At 47.0% G+C, this 19,701-nt stretch overlaps 1 protein-coding gene across 1 annotated transcript in view; it reads left to right on the plus strand.

The window, feature by feature from the left end:
• Positions 1 to 19,701, plus strand: part of DDX6 (DEAD-box helicase 6) — an 81,603-nt gene that overhangs the window by 15,473 nt on the left and 46,429 nt on the right. Inside the window, exons 2-6 of the mRNA XM_040325468.1 lie at positions 2,586 to 3,050; positions 10,070 to 10,133; positions 11,485 to 11,589; positions 11,667 to 11,796; positions 11,896 to 12,042. Coding sequence (XP_040181402.1) covers positions 2,854 to 3,050; positions 10,070 to 10,133; positions 11,485 to 11,589; positions 11,667 to 11,796; positions 11,896 to 12,042 — 643 coding nt within the window. The 5' untranslated portion in view covers positions 2,586 to 2,853. The remainder of the gene's footprint in view (positions 1 to 2,585; positions 3,051 to 10,069; positions 10,134 to 11,484; positions 11,590 to 11,666; positions 11,797 to 11,895; positions 12,043 to 19,701) is intronic.

A 19,701-nucleotide genomic window follows, 5' to 3' on the forward strand; every position in this document is an offset into this window, starting at 1 on the left:
ATGGGGCAGTGTGATGGGGGGAAACAAATCTGGCATGCAGCATCTTTGGAGCATGTTTGTAGAGCTAAAAAGTCCTTTTAAATGCCCCTCCATTGGAATCAATGGGAAGTGCCTGAAAAGCGCCTCAAAATAGTTTTTGGAGCAGTTTTCATGTCATTTAAAAAAACACACCACAAATGCCTGAAATGCACAGCAAAAGTGCTGTGCATTTATGGACAGTTTAGAAGTGCCTGTGTGAAAGGGCTCTTAACCACTTAACCAATACCAGGCGCTTACACCTTCCGGCCCAGGCCATTTTTCAGCTTTCAGTGCTGTCGCAATTTGGATGACAATTGCACGGTCATGCTATACTGTACCCAAACAAATTATTATTATTTTTTTTGCACAATTAAAAAGGCTGAAACATTTGAAAAATGTTTCTGTTTCTGTTAATTTTTTACAATTTTTTTTTTTTTTTTTTTTTTTTTTTTTTCAATGATGGGCACTGATGGGTGGTCGCGGATAGGTGGTCACGAATGGTGGCATTGCTGGGCATCACTAATTTTTATTTGTGCCAGTCGGTGCTTATTTGTGGGCATGGATTGGCATATGTTGGGTATAAAGTTGCACATGTGGCTGGCAATGTGGGACTAACCTGGCCATCCACATGTTGGGGGCTTCCATGGTGTGGTGGTCCTGGCAGCTTCCCTGCTGGTCCAGTGTGGGTATTCCGAGGGGGGGCTGCGCTGATAAACTATCGGCTCAGATCTCCCTGTCAGGAGAGCCACCGATCGGCTCTACTCGCATTTGTCAGATGCGAGTGAGGAAAAGCCGATCAAAGTCTCTTCCTGTGTACATCGTGATCAGCCGTGATTGGACACGGCTGATCATGTGCTAAAGAGCCTTCTTCCAAGGCTCTTTGCTGAGATCGGTGTGTCAGACTGAGGCAGTAATCCTGCTGGACGCTGTATGATGTCCAGTCAGGGTAACAACCGCCTGGCCGTTATTTTGCTATAGCCCAGGCAGTAAGTGGTTAAAGACCCCTGGTGTTTCTCCTGTCCTCCAATGAATCTAATGTGATGTAGATCATACGGCATTAGATTCTTCCCCAGCCATACAGGCTTTGGGAACTGACATGGAGACCCAGAAGTGACGTTTCACACACTGCTTTTGGGTGATTGAGGATAGCGTTTGGTGCTTTTCCTGGCTGCATACAAATTGTTTAGGTTTGGCTTCATATTAAATGGTTTTGGTAAATCTGAAGGAAAATTGTATGGCCAGCCTAAGTATACCCCCTAAAATTGTATTTGGTCTTAAAGCGGAGGTTCACCCATAGAGAACACATTTTCCCCTTAGCTTCATGCTCGTTTTGTCTAGGGGAATCGGCTATTTGTTTTAAAATATGACCTGTACTTACCGTTTACAAGATGCATCTTCTCCGCCGCTTCCGGGTATGGGCTGCGGGACTGGGCGTTCCTTTTTGATTGACAGTCTTCCGAGAGGCTTCCGACGGTCGCATCCATTGCGTCACGTTTTTCCGAAAGAAGCCGAACGTCGGTGCGCAGGCGCAGTATAGAGCCGCACCGACGTTCGGCTTCTTTCGGCTACGAGTGACGCGATGGATGCGACCGTCGGAAGCCTCTCGGAAGACTGTCAATCAAGAAGGAACGCCCGCTCCCGAAGACCCATACCTGGAAGCCGACGGAGAAGATGCATCTCAAACGGTAAGTACGGCTCATATTTTAAAACAAATAGCCGATTCCCCTAGACAAAACGAGCAGGAATCTAAGGGGAAAAGAGAAAAAAAACTAATTGGGTGAACTCCCGCTTTAAAGGGGTTGTAAACACTTGTCTGTTCACCTTAATGCATCCTATACTCCTAAGCCCCCCGTTTTTTATTTACCTGAGCCCTGGGACTTCACCCGGTGGAGACACCCTTCCTCTTCCCAGGGTACTCCAATCTTGATTGGATAGATTGATGGCAAATATTACCATGTTATCTGATGTTGGGATGAGCTGCCGTGATACCCCATAAGTCGTGGATGGGGGCCACACTGTGCAAAAAGAGCTGCACAGTGGAGGTAAGTATGACATGTTTAAATAACTTTACAACTTTTAAATTGCTCTTTAAAAACAGTGGTACGAGTTGCCTGTATATAGTTGTAAGATCTGTATAGCACTGCTGCCTCAACACTTGTCTTGGGTTGTATTGTAACTGTACAGTCTCCTTTTATTTTGTACCATGCTGCACAAACCGCTCTAATAATCCTATATTATAATAATCACGTCACTACTTTACTGCGCATTGTCCTTGCTGGAAGCACTGGCATTAACTGAAACTGCTTCTACAAAGAGAAGATGGCTGCTTTCACACACAGAACAAGGTATGGTAAGTTTGCAATGGGGAAAGATCAGCTGCAGGGAGAACCCTGCCAATACTAGTCCCTAGCTCTGTCTTTTTTGTTCAGTCCCTCTGAGAAAGCTGGAAAATGTGAAGGGTACAGAGCACTTGTTGGCTGCAAAGGGAAAATACAAAATGTTCAAATTTTTGTTTAGCTGCTTAAAGTTTTTCTATGTTTGTAACAATTCTCTAATTTTTCTTTTAGGTTGCAATCGTTGAATAAAAGTGAATTTCATCAATGTCCGAGGGCTTTTTTTATAAAGTTGAATTTGTGCATCAGAACAAGTGATTTCATAGTTCAAAGACTTTAAGAAGAACAAGCACTTGTTTTAAGTTGCATTTAAGGACTCATTTACTGAGCAAGACATTATCTCTTCATTTGAAGAGTCCTATAAACTATTTGTCTCTGTACTGACTTTCAGAACTTGTGAAGCTGAAAGAAACTTACAAAGGGACACTATTAAAAAAACAAAATGAGCACCACGAGAACAGAGAACCCTGTTTTAATGGGTCTGTCCAGTCAGAATGGGCAGTTGAGGGGCCCAGTGAAACAAAGCCAAGGGCCTGGAAATGGGGGAACACAGACACAGCAAATAAACCAGCTGAAAAATGCCAGCACAATCAATAACGGAAGTCAGCAGCAAGCACAGAGTATGGGCAGTGGTATTAAGTAAGTATGTTTGTATTTTTTTTCTCCCCTCTAGTGGAAGTATATAGCTATACTGTTCTCGGATACATCAATTTGCACACTTCAAATTTAATTTATTTTTTACCTTTGCCATCAGTTTTTTGTGCCTTATTACACTTTTTTTTTTTTTTTTTTACCGCTACCATGGTGATTCAGCTCTGCTGTTTAAGCTTAATGCTGTTCGTTGAGTTGAAGCCTGCTTTCCCATATACTAGCCCCTTGCATTACCGTTCAGCTATCAAATACTGGGATATTGGTGGGCAGTAGAGCCCCTGAGACTGTTGCAGGATGTACCCACTAGAATAATTATGTACAAAGTAGATGCACATTTTAATGTGGTATATGTTGCTGCCACTGGTATCCTTGTTGGTCGTATCACATCATGCAGGAATGTAAATAAATATGTAAGCCTTTATCAGTAGGGATAAGCCCACGTGAGTGAGCCTGCCAGGAATGTTTCTGTACTGGGCCAATCCCTTGCTGTTGAGGAATTCTCAGGGGGCGCAGCACATGTACATGCCCCTTGCTTTAAAATATGGATCGGGTGTTGACAGTTCTGTAGATTGGCTCAGTACAGGTGACCTCCTTCTGGTGCTGGTCAGACTTGGGTCTGGACATAACTGAACTCATTCGCAGTTATCCTGTAGGTCTCCTATATGCCAACATACAGGTCTAAGACACCCCTTCAGTATGTAGAAATGTCCCAATTGCATCTTGGTGTTTCCATATAGTCTTGTGTAGGTTTTAAATTGGTGTCCATCATGGTGACAGATAACCAGCTTGTGATATTCCCCTGCCATCTACCCTTCTCCAGAATGACATTTTTCAAATGCATTTTAGAATGTCTAATTAAAGGGGTGGTTCCCCCTAAAACAAATTTCTAACAATACATTCGTAAGACCCGTTACACTGCGGGTAGGCTGGCTTTTGTTTTTTTTAGTACATACCTCGATCTCGCAGTTTCGTCCCTTGGCGGTGGGCGTTCCTAGTTGATTGACGTTCCTCCGACGGGCACATACGTGACGTCACGACTTTCCGAAAGAAGCCGAACGTCGCTGCGCAGGCGCCGTATAGAGCCGACTCTATACGGCGCCTGCGCAATGACGTTCGGCTTCTGTCGGAAAGTCGTGACGCGCAGTATGCGCCCGTCGGAGGAACGTCAATCAACTAGGAACGCCCACCGCCAAGGGACGAAACGGCGAGATCGAGGTATGTACTAAAAAACAAAAGCCAGCCTACCCGCAGTGTAACGGGTCTTACGAATGTATTGTTAGAAATTTGTTTTAGGGGGAACCACCGCTTTAAACCCAGGAACAAAGGTAATGCCTTGCTGCCACTTAATCTCTATTCAATGAGTTGCTTGCAATGACCCAAACAAAACTGATGGTAAAATGGTGATGGTACCAGTAAAATAACACGCACCCAAATTGAAGAAAAAATCATCATTACAGGAAATGGCAGTATCAGATTCTGTCCATCTCAGCAGAAGGCCAAACCTGCAGGGCTGATTGTATGGCCTTGCATCCCTCTGACCAGGCAGGGTGTAGACTGGTTAAATGCTACAAAAACTGATGGCCACCTTCTCACCAGTATTGTAGTGTGAACAGGGCACATGGAACTATGGGTTTGTGTAAATAAACTAAACAATCTTGGCATATATTGGTACCCTGATTTCGCTCTACTTTACAAGCAATTTCTACTGGATGGTGCATCTCAAACAGGATTAGTAGTCTGGTCATATACTGCTGCTTTGCAGGATGCAGTAATGTAGTCTTGTACTACGCGGTATGTTCTTCCCTGGTATCTGAGGATTATGTGAAGTGGATTGCAGTTGGCTTTTTTTTTTTTTTTGTTCTCCAGGCTGGGTACTATTATGCTGTGCTGCATTCCTCGTGACCTTTTACACAAGCACCATTGATGTCATCACTTTAGAGATTATTTTCGCTATAATTCACTTAATTTTGTGATATTTATTAAGTCATGTATTAGGTTGAAGCGCCTTTCTTTTTCTGTATAAAAGGTCTCGAAACCATGACTTGGTGGAAGAACTCCACAGTGGAAATAGTCACATAAGTTCCTAAAATGCATGAGGACTTTTCCAGTGGCTTGTCAGATGTCTCCCTGATCAGAACACCACAAATGGACCCTGAGGAGAGGGAAAGGACAGACCCATAGCACAAGACTGTCATACAGCTTTAGTATAAAAGGCACCAATAAGTACTCTTCTTGAGGAAGAACAAAATACAGCATGTATCAGCTAAATGCTGTCCGCCAACAAGCACAATGACATGAGCCACTCAGGCTTTGCCCAATATATTTAGTTGCTTGAGCAACGCTGGCCATACACTTTTCTTTAGATTTACCTTTAATCATGTAATGCAAGGGCCTTGCCCAATTGCATACAAATTGAAGGTGTTTAGGTTTAACCTCATATGTGGATTTGGTAAATCTAAAAGAAAATGTAACATTGTATAATGTATGGCCAGCCCAAGTCTTCATTGCCAATGCATCTAATATCTCTGGTAAGAGGCTGTTGGATGGAGCACAGGAGTGATCAAGTGTGACAACTATTCAGCACTTTCCACTGGAGTTCTTTCACTTTTAATTTAAAATATGTTGGGTTTTGGGAAATTTTATTGAGTGTATAATATTTGAGATGTCCTGTATTGAACTATGGTTTTGTGCTTGTGCAATAGACCTGTGTTTAGTGAAGACAAATTATGGTCTTTCTGCACAGTATGAATGAACATTTTGAGCAGGAACTTGTGCTAATATGCTCTCTGTAGAATTTAAGTTGTAATATTCTGACTTCGGTGCCATCAAAGATGTGTGTTTATATGTTTATTTTTGCAGGCTTTTCTTTTATGCCAGCAACACTACCTGTTTTTAAGGTAACACTCTATTGTATGAAGAAACCATGTTACCCTGAGACAGGTCTACAGAATGCCATAGTGGCCCTATAACTGTAGCAGATTCACACATTTTTTTGTTGCTCGGCTTGGCATCGGCACCAAGGGTTTTCACCAAGGTGCTTGCCCCGATACTGGCCCTGCTGAGACAGCGGGGGATCGATATCGTGGGATATCTAGACGACCTTCTCCTGCGAGCTTCTTCAGGCTCAGAATTAGAAGAGGACGTGTCTATCAAGTGTCAGACTCTCCAAGAGTTCGGCTGGCTTCTGAATGTCCAGAAGTCAGTGTTGGTTCCGTCTCAGAGACTGGAATACCTGGGACTAGTCCTGGATTCCGCGGAGGTGAGTTTTTTTTCTCCCAACAGAGAAACTTCAGGCTCTGCAGTGCAGCAGTTGTCGACCCAGAAGTGGTCGTCTCGATTCTGCATGAGGGTTCTGGGTCTGATGGTGGCCTCTTTTGAGGCGGTTCCGTATGCCCAATTCCACACCAGGGTGCTACAGAAGGAAATTGTCAGGTTGGGACAAGCTCCCGTCATCTCTGGATTACCAGATTCAGTTAGTCAACTGGTCAATTCCTCCCTGGTGTGGTGGCTGGCGTCTCCGGCGCTTCGGACCGGGAAGTCGTTTCTGCCGTGCCACTGGACCGTGGTCACTACGGATGCCAGCCGCTCCGGTTGGGGGGGGCCGTTTGGGGCACCCAGTCAGCCCAGGGGCGCTGGTCTCAAAAGTCCCGCCTGCCAATCAATATACTGGAGCTCCGAGCAATCAAGCTGTGCCTTGCCAGGTGGTCCCTAGATCTGCAGGGCCGACCGGTCAGGATCCAGTCCGACAACGCCACAGCTGTGGCACACGGAGGTCGCACACATCCTTCAGTGGGCCGAAAGGTCTGTTCCCTCTGTCAGCCGTGTACATTCCAGGAGAACAGAATTGGCAAGCCGACTTCCTACATCACCAAACACTAGACCAAGGAGAGTGGTCACTCCACTCGAAGGTGTTTCAGAGTCTCAATCGGAAGGTGCCACGATTCGTGGCCAGGTCAAGAGACCCGTGGGCGGATGCGTCAGACGCGTTGGTGGCACCTTCGGGTCGCTATCGCCTAATTTACGCCTTCCCTCTGAAGCTTCTTCCTCGCCTGCTGCGCAGAGTGGAAGCCGACGGGATTCCAACAATCCTGATCGCCCCAGATTGGTCGCGCTGCTCCTGGTGCGTCTGGTGGCAGACGCCCCCTGGCGTCTACCCCTGTGAGAAGATCTTCTGTCGCAGGGTCCAATTTTCCACCCTGCTTTACAGTCCCTGCCTTTAACGGCGTGTATGTTGAGGGCCTGGCACTGAAGGACCGAGGGCCTGGCACTGAAGGACCGAGGGCCTGGCACTGAAGGACCGAGGGCCTGGCACTGAAGGACCGAGGGCCTGGCACTGAAGGACCGAGGGCCTGGCACTGAAGGACCGAGGGCCTGGCACTGAAGGACCGAGGGCCTGGCACTGAAGGACCGAGGGCCTGGCACTGAAGGACCGAGGGCCTGGCACTGAAGGACCGAGGGCCTGGCACTGAAGGACCGAGGGCCTGGCACTGAAGGACCGAGGGCCTGGCACTGAAGGACCGAGGGCCTGGCACTGAAGGACCGAGGGCCTGGCACTGAAGGACCGAGGGCCTGGCACTGAAGGACCGAGGGCCTGGCACTGAAGGACCGAGGGCCTGGCACTGAAGGACCGAGGGCCTGGCACTGAAGGACCGAGGGCCTGGCACTGAAGGACCGAGGGCCTATCTGGCTCAGTGGTCTCTACCATGCTGCGTGCACAGAAGTCTACCTCACGTAGGATTTACCATCGTACGTGGAAGGCCTACATCTCTGTGTGAGGAGATGAAGTGGCACCCTCGTACATACATGGTTTCCAGAATTCTGCTGTTTTTACAGCGGGGAGTGGACCAGGCTCTCGCCTTAAGTACGGTTAAGAGTCAGATTTCGGCTCTAGCTGTCTACTTTCAGCGACCCTTGGCGTCGCACTCCTTGGTGCGTACGTTTTGTACAGGGGGTCCGGCATGTGGCCCCTCCGGTGCGCCATCCATTACCCCCATGGGACTTGAATTTAGTCCCTTTCGGTGCTTCAGGATGCTCCCTTTGAGGACATTCGGAAGATTCCTTTGTTGACTGTCTCAAAAGGTGTTTTTTCTGGTAGCAATTACCTCGATCAGACGAGTATCTGAACTGGCGGCCTTGTCTTGCTAGGCTCCCTTCTTGGCCATCCATAAGGATAAGGTGGTGCTGCGACCTCAGCCATCTTTTCTCCCAAAGGTCGTTTCGGCTTTTCACATTAATGAGGACATTGTTCTACCATCCTTATGTCCTCAGCCGAAAAACCAGAAGGAGGCCACTTTACATTCCCTGGATGTGGTTCGGGCCCTACAAGTTTACTTTTCTGCTACGGCTCCGTTCCGGAAGTCGGATTCACTGTTCGTGTTGGTGGCTTGTCCTAAAAAAGGCCTGGCAGTCTCGTTGGCCACCATTTCTAGGTAGATCCGACAGGTTGTGATTCAGGCCTATACCCTGAAGAGGCGGGCGCCTCCCTTTCGGGTTACGGCGCATTCAACCAGGGCGATCGGCACCTCTTGGGCTTTCTTGCATCAAGCCTCTGTTACAGGTGTGTAAGGCAGCGACCTGGTCGTCGGTCCACACTTTTTCAAAGTTTTAGAAGGTGGATGTGAGTGCATCTTCTGATGCTCCTTCTGATGCTCCTTCGGCCGCAAGGTGTTGCAGGCGGCAGTTTAAGGTTGGAGTTCCTCCGTTGAGCAACTCCGGTTTTGTTTGGGGTGTAACCTGGTTTGCTGTGTTTTCCCACCCCTCAAATTTTTTTGACACTGCTTGGACGTCCCGAAGGTCAAAGGCTGCTGTTTCCGTCCATGAACGGAAGAGAAAATAGGATTTTTGTACTCGCAGTAAAATCCATTTCTAAAGTTCATGGACGGACACAGCACCACCCCTTCTTTGTTTGTACTGCTTGTTGCAAACTGAGGCTGCTAGAGCAGGGTGTGGGTTATACCCGGGGGCCACGCCCCCTGGGAGGAGCTGCACTGAGGAAATTGTTAACACTTAAAGTGCTTTTTTTCTGCCCAACTCTCCTGAAGGAAGCGGATATAACCCTAAGGTCAAAGGCTGCTGTGTCCATCCATGAACTCAGAGAAATGTATCTTACTGTGAGTACAAAAATCCTATATTCATAGCACTGATGGCTGTAAAAATGACAATGGTGTCAAGTGTCCGATGTGTCCGCCATAATGTCCCAGTCACGATAAAAATCGTTGATCGCCGCCCTAACTAGTAAAAAAAAAATCGTAATAAAAATGCCAAAACAGTCCCCTACTTTGGTTTGCGCAAAAGTTATAGCTTCTACAATCGATAAACGGTTATTGCGATATTTTTGGCTAAAAAAAAATTTACAATACGTATCTGCCTAAACTGTGGAAAAGTGTTATATATTTTGGGGATATTTTGGCAAAAAAAATATTTGTTTGGGAGCCACGTCACATGGCTGAAATTGTGTGGTAAAGCGACGCAGTGCCGAATCGCAGAAAGTGGCCTGTCATTGACCACCACAAATGGTCCAGGGGGTTAAAGCGGAGGTCCCGTGAAAAAAATATATTTATTAAAAGCCTGCAGCTACAAATACTGCATCTGCTGACTTAATAAATGGACACTTACCTGTCCAGTGCGCCTGCAATCTCGGCAGCAGAAGACTAGCAACCTTTTGCTCATCTCTACTGGGAAAGAACTGGTTGTATGGTGCTACCCCTCGACTAAGCTTGTTACTTTAGTCTGCACTATTCTATTAAACCTGTTCACCTCTTCAGTTTGTGCTACTCTTGTAATGTTAGTATCTTGTTTGTTTGGTCTCAATGGATGTCCCTGTACAACCCAAAACATAAAAAAATGCATCAAGGGCTGAAGTGGTTGAGGATATATGGCTGTCATAATTGAAAATATGTGTTTACATTATACTTTGAGCAAAAGATGGTGGTTTTGCTCTAGATCTGTGTAGTAGTGTTACATTTTGGTTACTGCATTCAATGTTAAAATTGTGTTTTTGCTTATAGACCTGGTGACGACTGGAAGAAGACGTTAAAACTCCCCCCAAAAGATCTTCGAATCAAGACTTCGGTGAGACTTTACTTCATATTTAATTTGTGGTTAGAAAGTTCTGGTCACTTTGGTGGGTGGAAAGGTTTTAGCTACCATGTAAGTTGCTGGCCAGTGTAAACATTGCTTTTATTTTGAGCCTGAATCTGCACCGCAGCTGTGGACAAATAAGTGGTATATTTTACTACAGGACTTTTTTTTCCAAGTGTATGCCATTGACAAAATATTAGCAGTTTTATATAAGCATATAGAACAGCTGTGAATGATCGAGTTGTATGAAAGGAGGATTTGTATTGCAATTTTCCACATAAGTGTGTTCTATTGGGTAGTCCCTTTTCAGGATTGTTTTCAACTCAAGGGTCCATGCACACTGGCCTAAAAAGCCAGTGCTCTTGGCAGGAAAGTGCTAATTTTGAGTTTTTGTATTGGCGTTTGAGAGGTTTTTCTGGCAGAAAACAAAAGCCATGATAAACAAGGTGGTGCATTTTCCTGCCTCTAAATGCTGAACTTAAAATATGCCAATCTAAATGTCCTTGTATGCATGGACAAATAAAATAACATTGGTTGCTTGTACAGGCAAAACACAACTCCTAGGAGCAGTGTTTAAGTTGGTGTGCATGGACCCTAATTGCCAGTTCACAACAGACGCAGTTGCGTTTGCGTTTTTTTTTTTTTTCTCCACTAAAAATGCATGCAGTGTTTTCCATGTATTCCAATGGCTCTAGTTAACACCATGCAGTCAGTTTTCGGTGCAGAAACTGACTGCATGGTGTGAACTAGAGCCACTAAAATGCATGGAAAACAATGTGCATGCATTTTGTGCAGGGGGAGAAAAGCGCACAACTGAATGAAGCTGCATCTGGTGTGAACTAGCACTAACTGTGAAACATGACATTCTGTAGGTAGAAAACGTGTTTTTCATCGGCAGTATGGTTCTCAACAAGAACAAATTGTTGCAGGTCAACAATCGGACCTTAAGCCAGATAACCTACTTCGTTAACTTAAAAGTGGTTGCATAGGCTGAAGGCTTTTCTTTAACTTTTTTTGTATTTTATGCATGAAGGTTAAACACCTGCATGCCGTTCCTCTTTCAGCACCCTCTTTTTTTTTATTTTTTTTGTCAAGCCCAATCTCAATACAGCGACCTACACGAGAGCAGAGACTATCTTCTCTTTGGCTTAGACAATGGCTGCTGCTGTAAATCGCATCTAGTGATGATGGTGTGTTTTTTTAGGAATTTAGCATTGGTCACAAACCTGGGCAAATCAAACTAAGCAAATTGGTATTAACTTCTAAGTGTTAAAGTCAATTTTGAAAGTTCTAGACCTTAAAACCTATTTCACTAGTAAATTGACCTTTTTGATCATTTCAGGATGTCACCTCCACAAAAGGAAATGAGTTTGAAGATTACTGTTTAAAAAGAGAACTGCTCATGGGTATTTTTGAAATGGGATGGGAAAAACCATCTCCAATCCAGGTTGGTAAAGCTAAAATCTGAGTTTGGGCTTAATGCTTTAGACCTTGACAATAATCACATGACTGTTGGTCCTTTAGGAGGAGAGCATTCCTATTGCTTTGTCTGGTAGGGATATCCTGGCTAGAGCTAAGAATGGAACTGGCAAGAGTGGAGCCTACCTCATTCCCTTACTTGAACGGCTGGACCTAAAGAAGGACGTCATACAAGGTAAGCACAAATTCATCAAGTAAATTCAGTCATCAGTTAATTTCTGTTCAACTTGCTTTTTAGAAGAAAAGTTTATAATTTTATTTTTTTCCCCCTCAGCAATGGTGATTGTACCGACTCGAGAACTTGCACTTCAGGTCAGTCAGATCTGTATCCAAGTTAGCAAGCACCTTGGAGGGGTAAAGGTCATGGCAACAACTGGAGGCACCAACCTAAGAGATGATATAATGAGACTGGATGACACAGGTAGGCAATATCTTCACAAGAGGTCGGAATGTATTAAAGCAGAAGTAAACCACAGCTGGGGGGAATCCCCTGCAATGGCATATTGTGCAAGTATGCAATGCATACCAACACATTATAAAATGCCTTAGAGCGAAGCCCCTTCAACAGCACGCTGACGGGGGTCAATCTTCATCCAGTCTTCCTTACGGTCTCCAGCTGTGGGTGACCGGAGCCGTGATGTCACTCCCTCACATGCCCATGGGAGCTATTGACTGCGGCACAGAGCTCTGAAGGTCCGGTATGCTGGACCTTCAGAGCGCATACACCCGTGACGTCTGCTCCATCCATTGGGACTGTCTCCTGAACGCTCCTACAGTTAAGCCTTGAGTCCAAAAGACACTACGTCCACTTTAAGCATTTTCTGCAAATCTCAGACCCTTTATGTGAATGCCAGAAGCCTAAAATGCTCTAAATGGTGCAGTTTGGTAAAAAGGGGGGTACTGTCATTCGCTTTTTAATGGCTAAGCTTCCTCTGGCTGTATGGGAGGGGCGGGCTGATGAGATCACACACTTTGACTCTTCCAATAGAGGAAGCTTTGTATTCACAGAATACAAAGTGCCTATAAATGGCTGGCTGAGCGCTGCTTTTTTGTTTTGGGTGTGAATCTGAAGTCTTTTGGAACCCAGCACTGTGTACTGTATGTAGCTGAAGTTGAGTTCATACAGCGCTTGGTGACACATAGTTTAAACCAAGCTAGTCCAAACTATTTAATGTGACATGAAACATGGACATTGGTTTTAGGCAAAAACTGAAGCATTTAGAATACTTTAGCTAGTTATCTTCTAGAGACTCTAGGTCTTTGGAAATGAGAAAAGCTGGCTGCCATGCACAGCTGCTCTAGATTCTGTTGCTCCAGTCTTGCTAAAGTCCCCTGCTTGTGTGTAAAGTTGCCCACCTATGATTATTCTTTATATTGGGGCTATCCCAAAGAACTATTGAAACGGCTGACTCCAAGTCCCACATCAATAGTTATGATGCTGTTACTTTTTCATACAGTGTTTTTGCTAATTTTGAAATCGCACAATTTCAAAGCCGCATTTCAGTGAGACTTTGAGAACATCTGTGTGGCTTCCTGCACAGATGTCTATTCAAATTGCACCCAAAATCACATGAAGTAGTACATGTACTACTTTTTCAAATTGAAGCGGCACCACAAAGTCAACGCACTGATTTGAACAGTGATTGCTGGAAATGGGATGGGACTTTTCATGTGATTTGACCGGTGAAATTGCATGACAAGGCGTGCTCCAATGTGAATGAGGGCTACTTTTTTAAATCCCCCTACCTGCAAGGTGCTATATTTTTGTGCATGCTGTATCACGCTTTCAATCATTGAATGGGATCCCTTCGAAGGACTGTTAATACTGAGATCACTAAAGCTTGCATAGATCCATTTTAAGTGTTTAGTAAATTAACCTGGAATTATGTGCAGGGTTGGCTCCAGATCTATGCCAGTCAGTGACCTGCAAAGTAGCTAAGCTGTATAAACCAGCTCTCTATATTCAGGTAAAATGAGGGGGGGGGGGAGGTATTTGCTTCCCCCTGTTTTTGTATGTTTGCCCACTGACAAATGATCAGTCTATAATTTTAATGGTATGTTTTAACAGTGAGAATAGCAAAAATAGCCAGAAAAACTCATCAATTTGCATTTTTTAATGAGTAAAGAGTTCATCCCCTATCAGTAAGAATTCTCACACCCAGGTTTCTTTACAGGTAGAGCTGAGATTAGGAGCTCCTTAAAGGGAGTGCCCCTAATCTCAGGTTGTTACCTGTATACAAGACACCTGTCCACAGAAGCAATCGGATTCAATATCTCCATGGTCAAGGCCAAAGTTGTCCAAGGATGTCGGACAAGATTGTGCACCTTCACAAGGCTGGAATGGGCTACAAGACCATCGCCAAGTAAACAAATAAAAAAAAAAATATGGACAGCCGCACTCTAAAAACCTTGATGGTTGTCCTTATTTAAAAAAGGAAAAATGCACTAAGTCACAGCACACAGCACAGGAGTAAAACAGCTGACGCTATGATTAAGCACTAATTTAGTGCTAAACGCGTCAGCTGTTTTACTCCCGTGTTGTGTGCTGTGATCTGTAGTGCATTTTAACATTTTTAAATGAAGACAACCATCAAGGTTTTTTGGAGTGCGGCTGTCCAGTTTTTTCTTTTTCCATTTGTTGCCTTGTGCATTGCCAGCACCCTTGATCTTCTGAGACCATACTGATCATCCTAACATAATCCACCTGGAGCGGTAACTTTCTACCATTGCCAAATAGCTTGGTTAGAGGGGGTGGCAAGTTTGCAAATGGAAAACACAAAACTGTAAATTTCCCGCGGTCTGGTGCTCCATTTAAGAGCTCACCTCATTGCCATTCGGTACTCAGATTGGTGAGGAATCGGCCCAGAACTACACTTGCTGATCTCGTGGCAGCTGGCACCATAGTCGCCCAGAAAACAGTTGGCAACACACTACTCCATGAACTGAATCCTGCAGTGCTTGCAAAGTGCCCCTGCTCAAGAGCACAGGTACAGGCCTGTATGAAGTTGCTAATGAACTTTTGATTCCGAGGAGAACTGAGTGAAAGTGTTGTGGTCAGATGAGACCAAAATCGAGGAGGCATGCTGCCTATGACGCCAAGGACACAATTTCCACCGTCAAACATGGAGGTGGAAACATTATGCTTTTGGGAGTGTTTTTTTTGTTGTGGAACAAAACAACTTCACTGTTTTAAAGGGATGAGGGATGGAGCCATGTACCATCAAATCTTAAGTGAGAACCTCCTTCCCTCAGCCGGGCATTAAAAATGGGTTGTGAATGGGTAATTCAGTATAATGACCCAAAACACACGGCCAAGGCAAAAAGGAGTGGCTCAAAGCACAAAGGGGTTGTAAAGACACAAATATATTCCTCTTAAATTAAAGTCTGACAGTAGCTGATGAAGTAAAATAATGTTTTGCATTATAACTAGTTTGATACCTGTTGAAATCGAGCTGTTTTATTCACCTCCAGCACTCCTGAATCATTATTCTCACTGACTTCCTGGTTTGCGGTGCGCATTCATTCTTGCTACATCACGGCCTAATGAGAACTACAGTTCCCATTAGGCTTAGCCTCCATGCCTGTGAGGGATAAGAGCATCTTCACGCAGGGCTGTAGTCATAGGGAGGGGGTGAGCACATTCTGCTTTCCACCATGCAAAACAGCTCAGATGCTGGTGGAAAGCATTTTGGCATTTTCAAACCTGGATTACTGTATTTTGGAAGTCAAAAGGAAAAACGAGGTAAGTGATATTTAAATGCTCTTGCTTACAGCAATCAGTTGATCTAATAAAAAACGAACCTTTAGTGTTCCTTTAAGGTCCTGGAGTGGTCTAGCCAGTCTCCAGACATTAAAGCAGAGTTCTACCCAAAAATGGAACTTCAGCTTTTCAGAATCCTCCCCCCTCCGGTGTCACATTTGGCACCTTTCATAAAGGAGCAGATACCTGTGTAATCCAGGTATTTGCTCCCACGTCCGGCACCTTGATCCGCTGCCTTCTGGGAGACGCACAGATCCTAGAAGACTGTAGGGACCAGTGGGATTGCACAGCGCGACTCGCGTATGCACAGTAGGGAACCTCATTCCCTTACCGCATATGGTGGCGGCACCTGAGGGACAGATCGGCTTCGGGTGCCGACATTGCGGGTGCTCAGGATGGGTAAGTGTCCATAAAAGTTTGTAGCTGCTGACTTTAAAAATTTTTTCGGAGGAACTCCGCTTTAAGCCCATAGAAAATATGTGAAGGGAGCTGATGGTTCGAGTTGCCAAACATCAGCCTCAAAACATTGGCGACTTTGGGATTTCTCTTTCGTTCATAGACGGACACAGCCTTCATTGACCTTAGGGTTATGCTTCTTCCTACCAGGAGATTTAGGCAGAATTCTACAGCACTTAAGGTGTTAAAAACTTTCCTTCATGCTGCTCCTCCCAGGGGGCGTGGCTCCCCCAGGCATAACCCACACCCTGCTCTAGGAGCCTCAGTTTGTTTTCTGCCTAACGACAGGAGGTCAAGGCTATCTCTGGAGTTCCTGGACTCTGGAGTTTTTTTTCTGGCGATTTTTCTCGCTTTTTTTATTATTTTGTTCCTGCATTTTTGAATCCTGCGATTCTTCTATCAACAGCCGACTGGGTGACAGGCTGGGTCCTCGACCCTTGTAGTCCCCCCATGTTCGGCCTTCGAGCGTGTGCCGGCCCTCAGCTCAGCTTTGGGACGTCCACGACAGGCCCCATTGCTCCAGGGGCGGCCGGGGAACTTTGGTTCTAGGGCACACATATGACCGGTCTCTATGGCTTTGTCACAGTGTGTCTGGCCGACAGCCATGCCGTTTACGGACGTTGGTTCTGTCTGGGATACCTCCAGCCGGGTAGTCGCAGGACAGGTAAGTAGTGGCCCCTTACTCAGGTAAGTGGTCTGGCTGGTGGTTTCCCTGGGGAGGTCGACTGAGGGTCCGCCCTGCTTTCCTCTCTCCCCTTCCTCTCCCTCCTTCCCCTGACTGGGTAGTGGCTGTGAAGGGGGGCCTCCTGGGTTTTCTTTGTTACCACCGGGGCCCGTGTGTTGTTAGGGGGACTGTGTTGTTACTCTGGGGGGTGCTGCTGTGTGCTGCTGTGTTCTATGAGGTAATTTTTACCTCAGACAGCGGCCGTCTTGGAAATCTCCTTGGTAACGCTGTGATTCTTTTCTGAGGTAACAAAGCAGTCAGTGCTGCTGTGTTCTATGAGGTAATTTTTACCTCAGATGGTGGCCATCTTGGAAATCTCCTTGGTAACGATGTGATTCTTCCCTGAGATGACTCGGCACAGCCTCTGGTCAGTTTTAGTGCTGTTACAGTTTTAGTGCTGTGAATCTTCCATGAGGTGAATACACATCACAGTCAGCACATCAGAGCACACCTGAGGTTTTTCAGCTCCCTCTGCAGCTGGGTGGGGTGGTGAATACCGGGGGCCCCCATGCTCTGCAATAGCAGCAAGGAGGTGACCAGTGGTTTTTTTTTGTCCTGCCTTGCAGGGTGGGTGACTCAGCGCTGACACTATGGAACTCAAGCTATGCCTGAGTTAACCCTTAATGCCCCTCCCCCTGCCACATCTGTTATGTTGGCTGTCCTGGGTTTCTTGCCAGGTTTGAAGCAGCTAGTGCCCGGATGGGGGGTAAAAAAGCGCCCCCTCCCTGAAGCCTGCTTCTGGGGATGACACAGAATCGCTGTTTTTTTCTGGTTCTGTTATGTCAGAGGCTGCGGGTTTTAACCCTTATGGATAGTGAGGATGACTCTGCTGCAGTCAGTTGCTGGCAAGAATTTGCTGGAGCTCTTGTTTCTGCGGTGCGTGAGGCTCTAAAAATTGAGGATGTGGCGGAGACACCTCCGTGTCAGTACCAGCAGACTACCACGCATCGCTGAAGTGTTTCCTTGTGTTCCTTATTTGGACTATATGTTATACAAGGAATGGGATGCACCGCAAAAAGTTTGTCAAAAAACTTTGCAACCCGTTACCCCCTTGAGGGGGGCTTTAAAAAAAAAAAAAAAAAAGTAGGTCTCTCCTCCGCCAGTGGACCCCCCTGTGTCCAGACTGCGCAAGGCCACCACATTGCCTGTGGAAGGGGCTCCTGCATTTCAGGATCCCGCTGATAGGAGAGTGGAGGCCGTGGCCCGCTCCCTATTCACGGTGTTGGGTTCGGCGGTGAGGCCGGCTCTGGCCGGGGCCCTGGCAGGCCCCGACTAAAAGGGCGAAGCTCCTGCTGCAGGAGCTGGAAGAAGGACCTCTAAGGTGGCCTTGGTGATCACCGTTAAGGGTGAACGGTCCTTTTGGGTCTTCCCTGACTGGCATCATTGAGGATGCCACAGGTGGTAAGCGCATGCTGTTCCCACGGTTTGGGAAGGGCTAGGGACCTCGCCCTGTGCAAGGACCCTCCTTGCCTACCTCCGAGCGTTTTTTCGCTCGCCCTGTGCGGTGGGGGTAGGTCTACATGGTGCTTGAATCCCCGCTGCGGGGTAGCAGCGCACCGGATACCGCATGCCTAACAAGTCTGCGGACATACCTGCTTCCGCCTGAAGGTCTGCTCCCGCCCGTGTCTCGGGTGGGAGACTGGCTTCGCATTGCGAAGTGTTTTCCTTGGGGTACAAGATTGAGTTTCTCTCTTGTCTGCCAAACAGGTTTTTTCCCTCCGGCTTCTGGCCTCCTCCGGTTCGCCGGTTGACTCCGTCAGGGGCTGTCCAGGATCTTCTGGTCAGGGGAGTGATTGTGCCAGTTCCCTCGTTGGAACGGTCTCGGGGTTTTACTCCATTCTGTTTGTGTCCCCATGGAGGATGGGGCCCGGTCGATCCTGGGCCTCAAGTCCATCGTTTTGTTTTGTCAGGTTTTTCTGGCATCCTTGGATGTCATGAACGTGTACCTGCATATCCTCAAACCACCAGAGATTCTGTGCTTTGCGGTCGGGGGGGACCATTTTCAATGGTGTCCTTCCCATTCGGCGGGTTTTCGCCAAGGTGCTCGTACCGATACTGGCCCGGCTGTGACAGCGGGGGTTTGTTATGATGGGATGTCTGGACGACATTCTCCTACGAGCTTCTTCGAGCTCTGCATTGGTGGAGCCGTGTCTATCACGTGTCAGGCTCTCCGAGTGTTCGGCTGGTTTCTGGATTGTCCTGAAATCAGGGTTGATTCCGTCTCAGGGATACCTGAGACTGGTCCTGGATTCCTCCGGGGCGGGAGTGTTTTTCTCCTAGCGGAAAAACTTCAGACTCTGCTATCTGCTGTGCAGCAGTTGCCGACCCAGAAGCGGTCATCTCTGCGATTCTGCAGGAAGGTTCTGGGTCAGTTGGTAGCCTCTTTCGAGGCGGTTCCGTATGCCCAATTCCACGCCAGGGTACTACGGAGGGAACTGCTGTCACGATGGGACTAGCTTCCGTCATCTCTGGATTACCAGATTCAGTTGAGTCATCTGATCATGTCTCCCCTGGTATGGTGGCTGGCGTTTCCGGTGCTTCGGGCCGGAAAGTCATTTTTCTGCAGGCCACTGGACAGTGGTCACGACGGATGCCAGCCTCTCCGGTTGGGGAGGGGCGCTTGGGGCACCCAGTCAGCCCAGGGGCACTGGATTTAGGTGGAGTCCTGCCTACTGATCAACGTTCTGGAGCTCCGAGCAATCAAGCTTTGCCTTACCAGGTGGTCCCTGGATCTACAGGGCCGACCGGTCAGGATCCTGTCCGATAACACCACGTCCGTGGCGTAGGTTGATCATCAGGGAGGCACACGGAGTTCTGTTGCAGCGACGGGGGTCGCGCGCATCCTTTCGGTGGGCCGAAGGGTCCGTTCCGGCTCTATCGGCCGGGTACATTCCGGGAATACGGAATTGGCTAGCCGACTACCTAAGTCGCACTGCACTGGGCCAAGGAGAGTGGTCTCTCCACCCGCAGGTGTTTCGGGGTCTGTGCCGAAAGTGGGGCACTCCGGACGTGGACCTTCTAGCGTCCCGTCTCTATCGGTAGGTGCCACGGTTCGTGGCCAGGTTTAAGGACCCGTGGGCGGACGCGTCAGGCGCGTTGGTGGCTCCTTGGGGTCGCTGTCGCCTACTTTACACCTTCCC

The sequence above is a fragment of the Rana temporaria genome, chromosome 10 (assembly GCF_905171775.1).
Source record: "Rana temporaria chromosome 10, aRanTem1.1, whole genome shotgun sequence".
Classification (NCBI taxonomy): domain Eukaryota; kingdom Metazoa; phylum Chordata; class Amphibia; order Anura; family Ranidae; genus Rana; species Rana temporaria.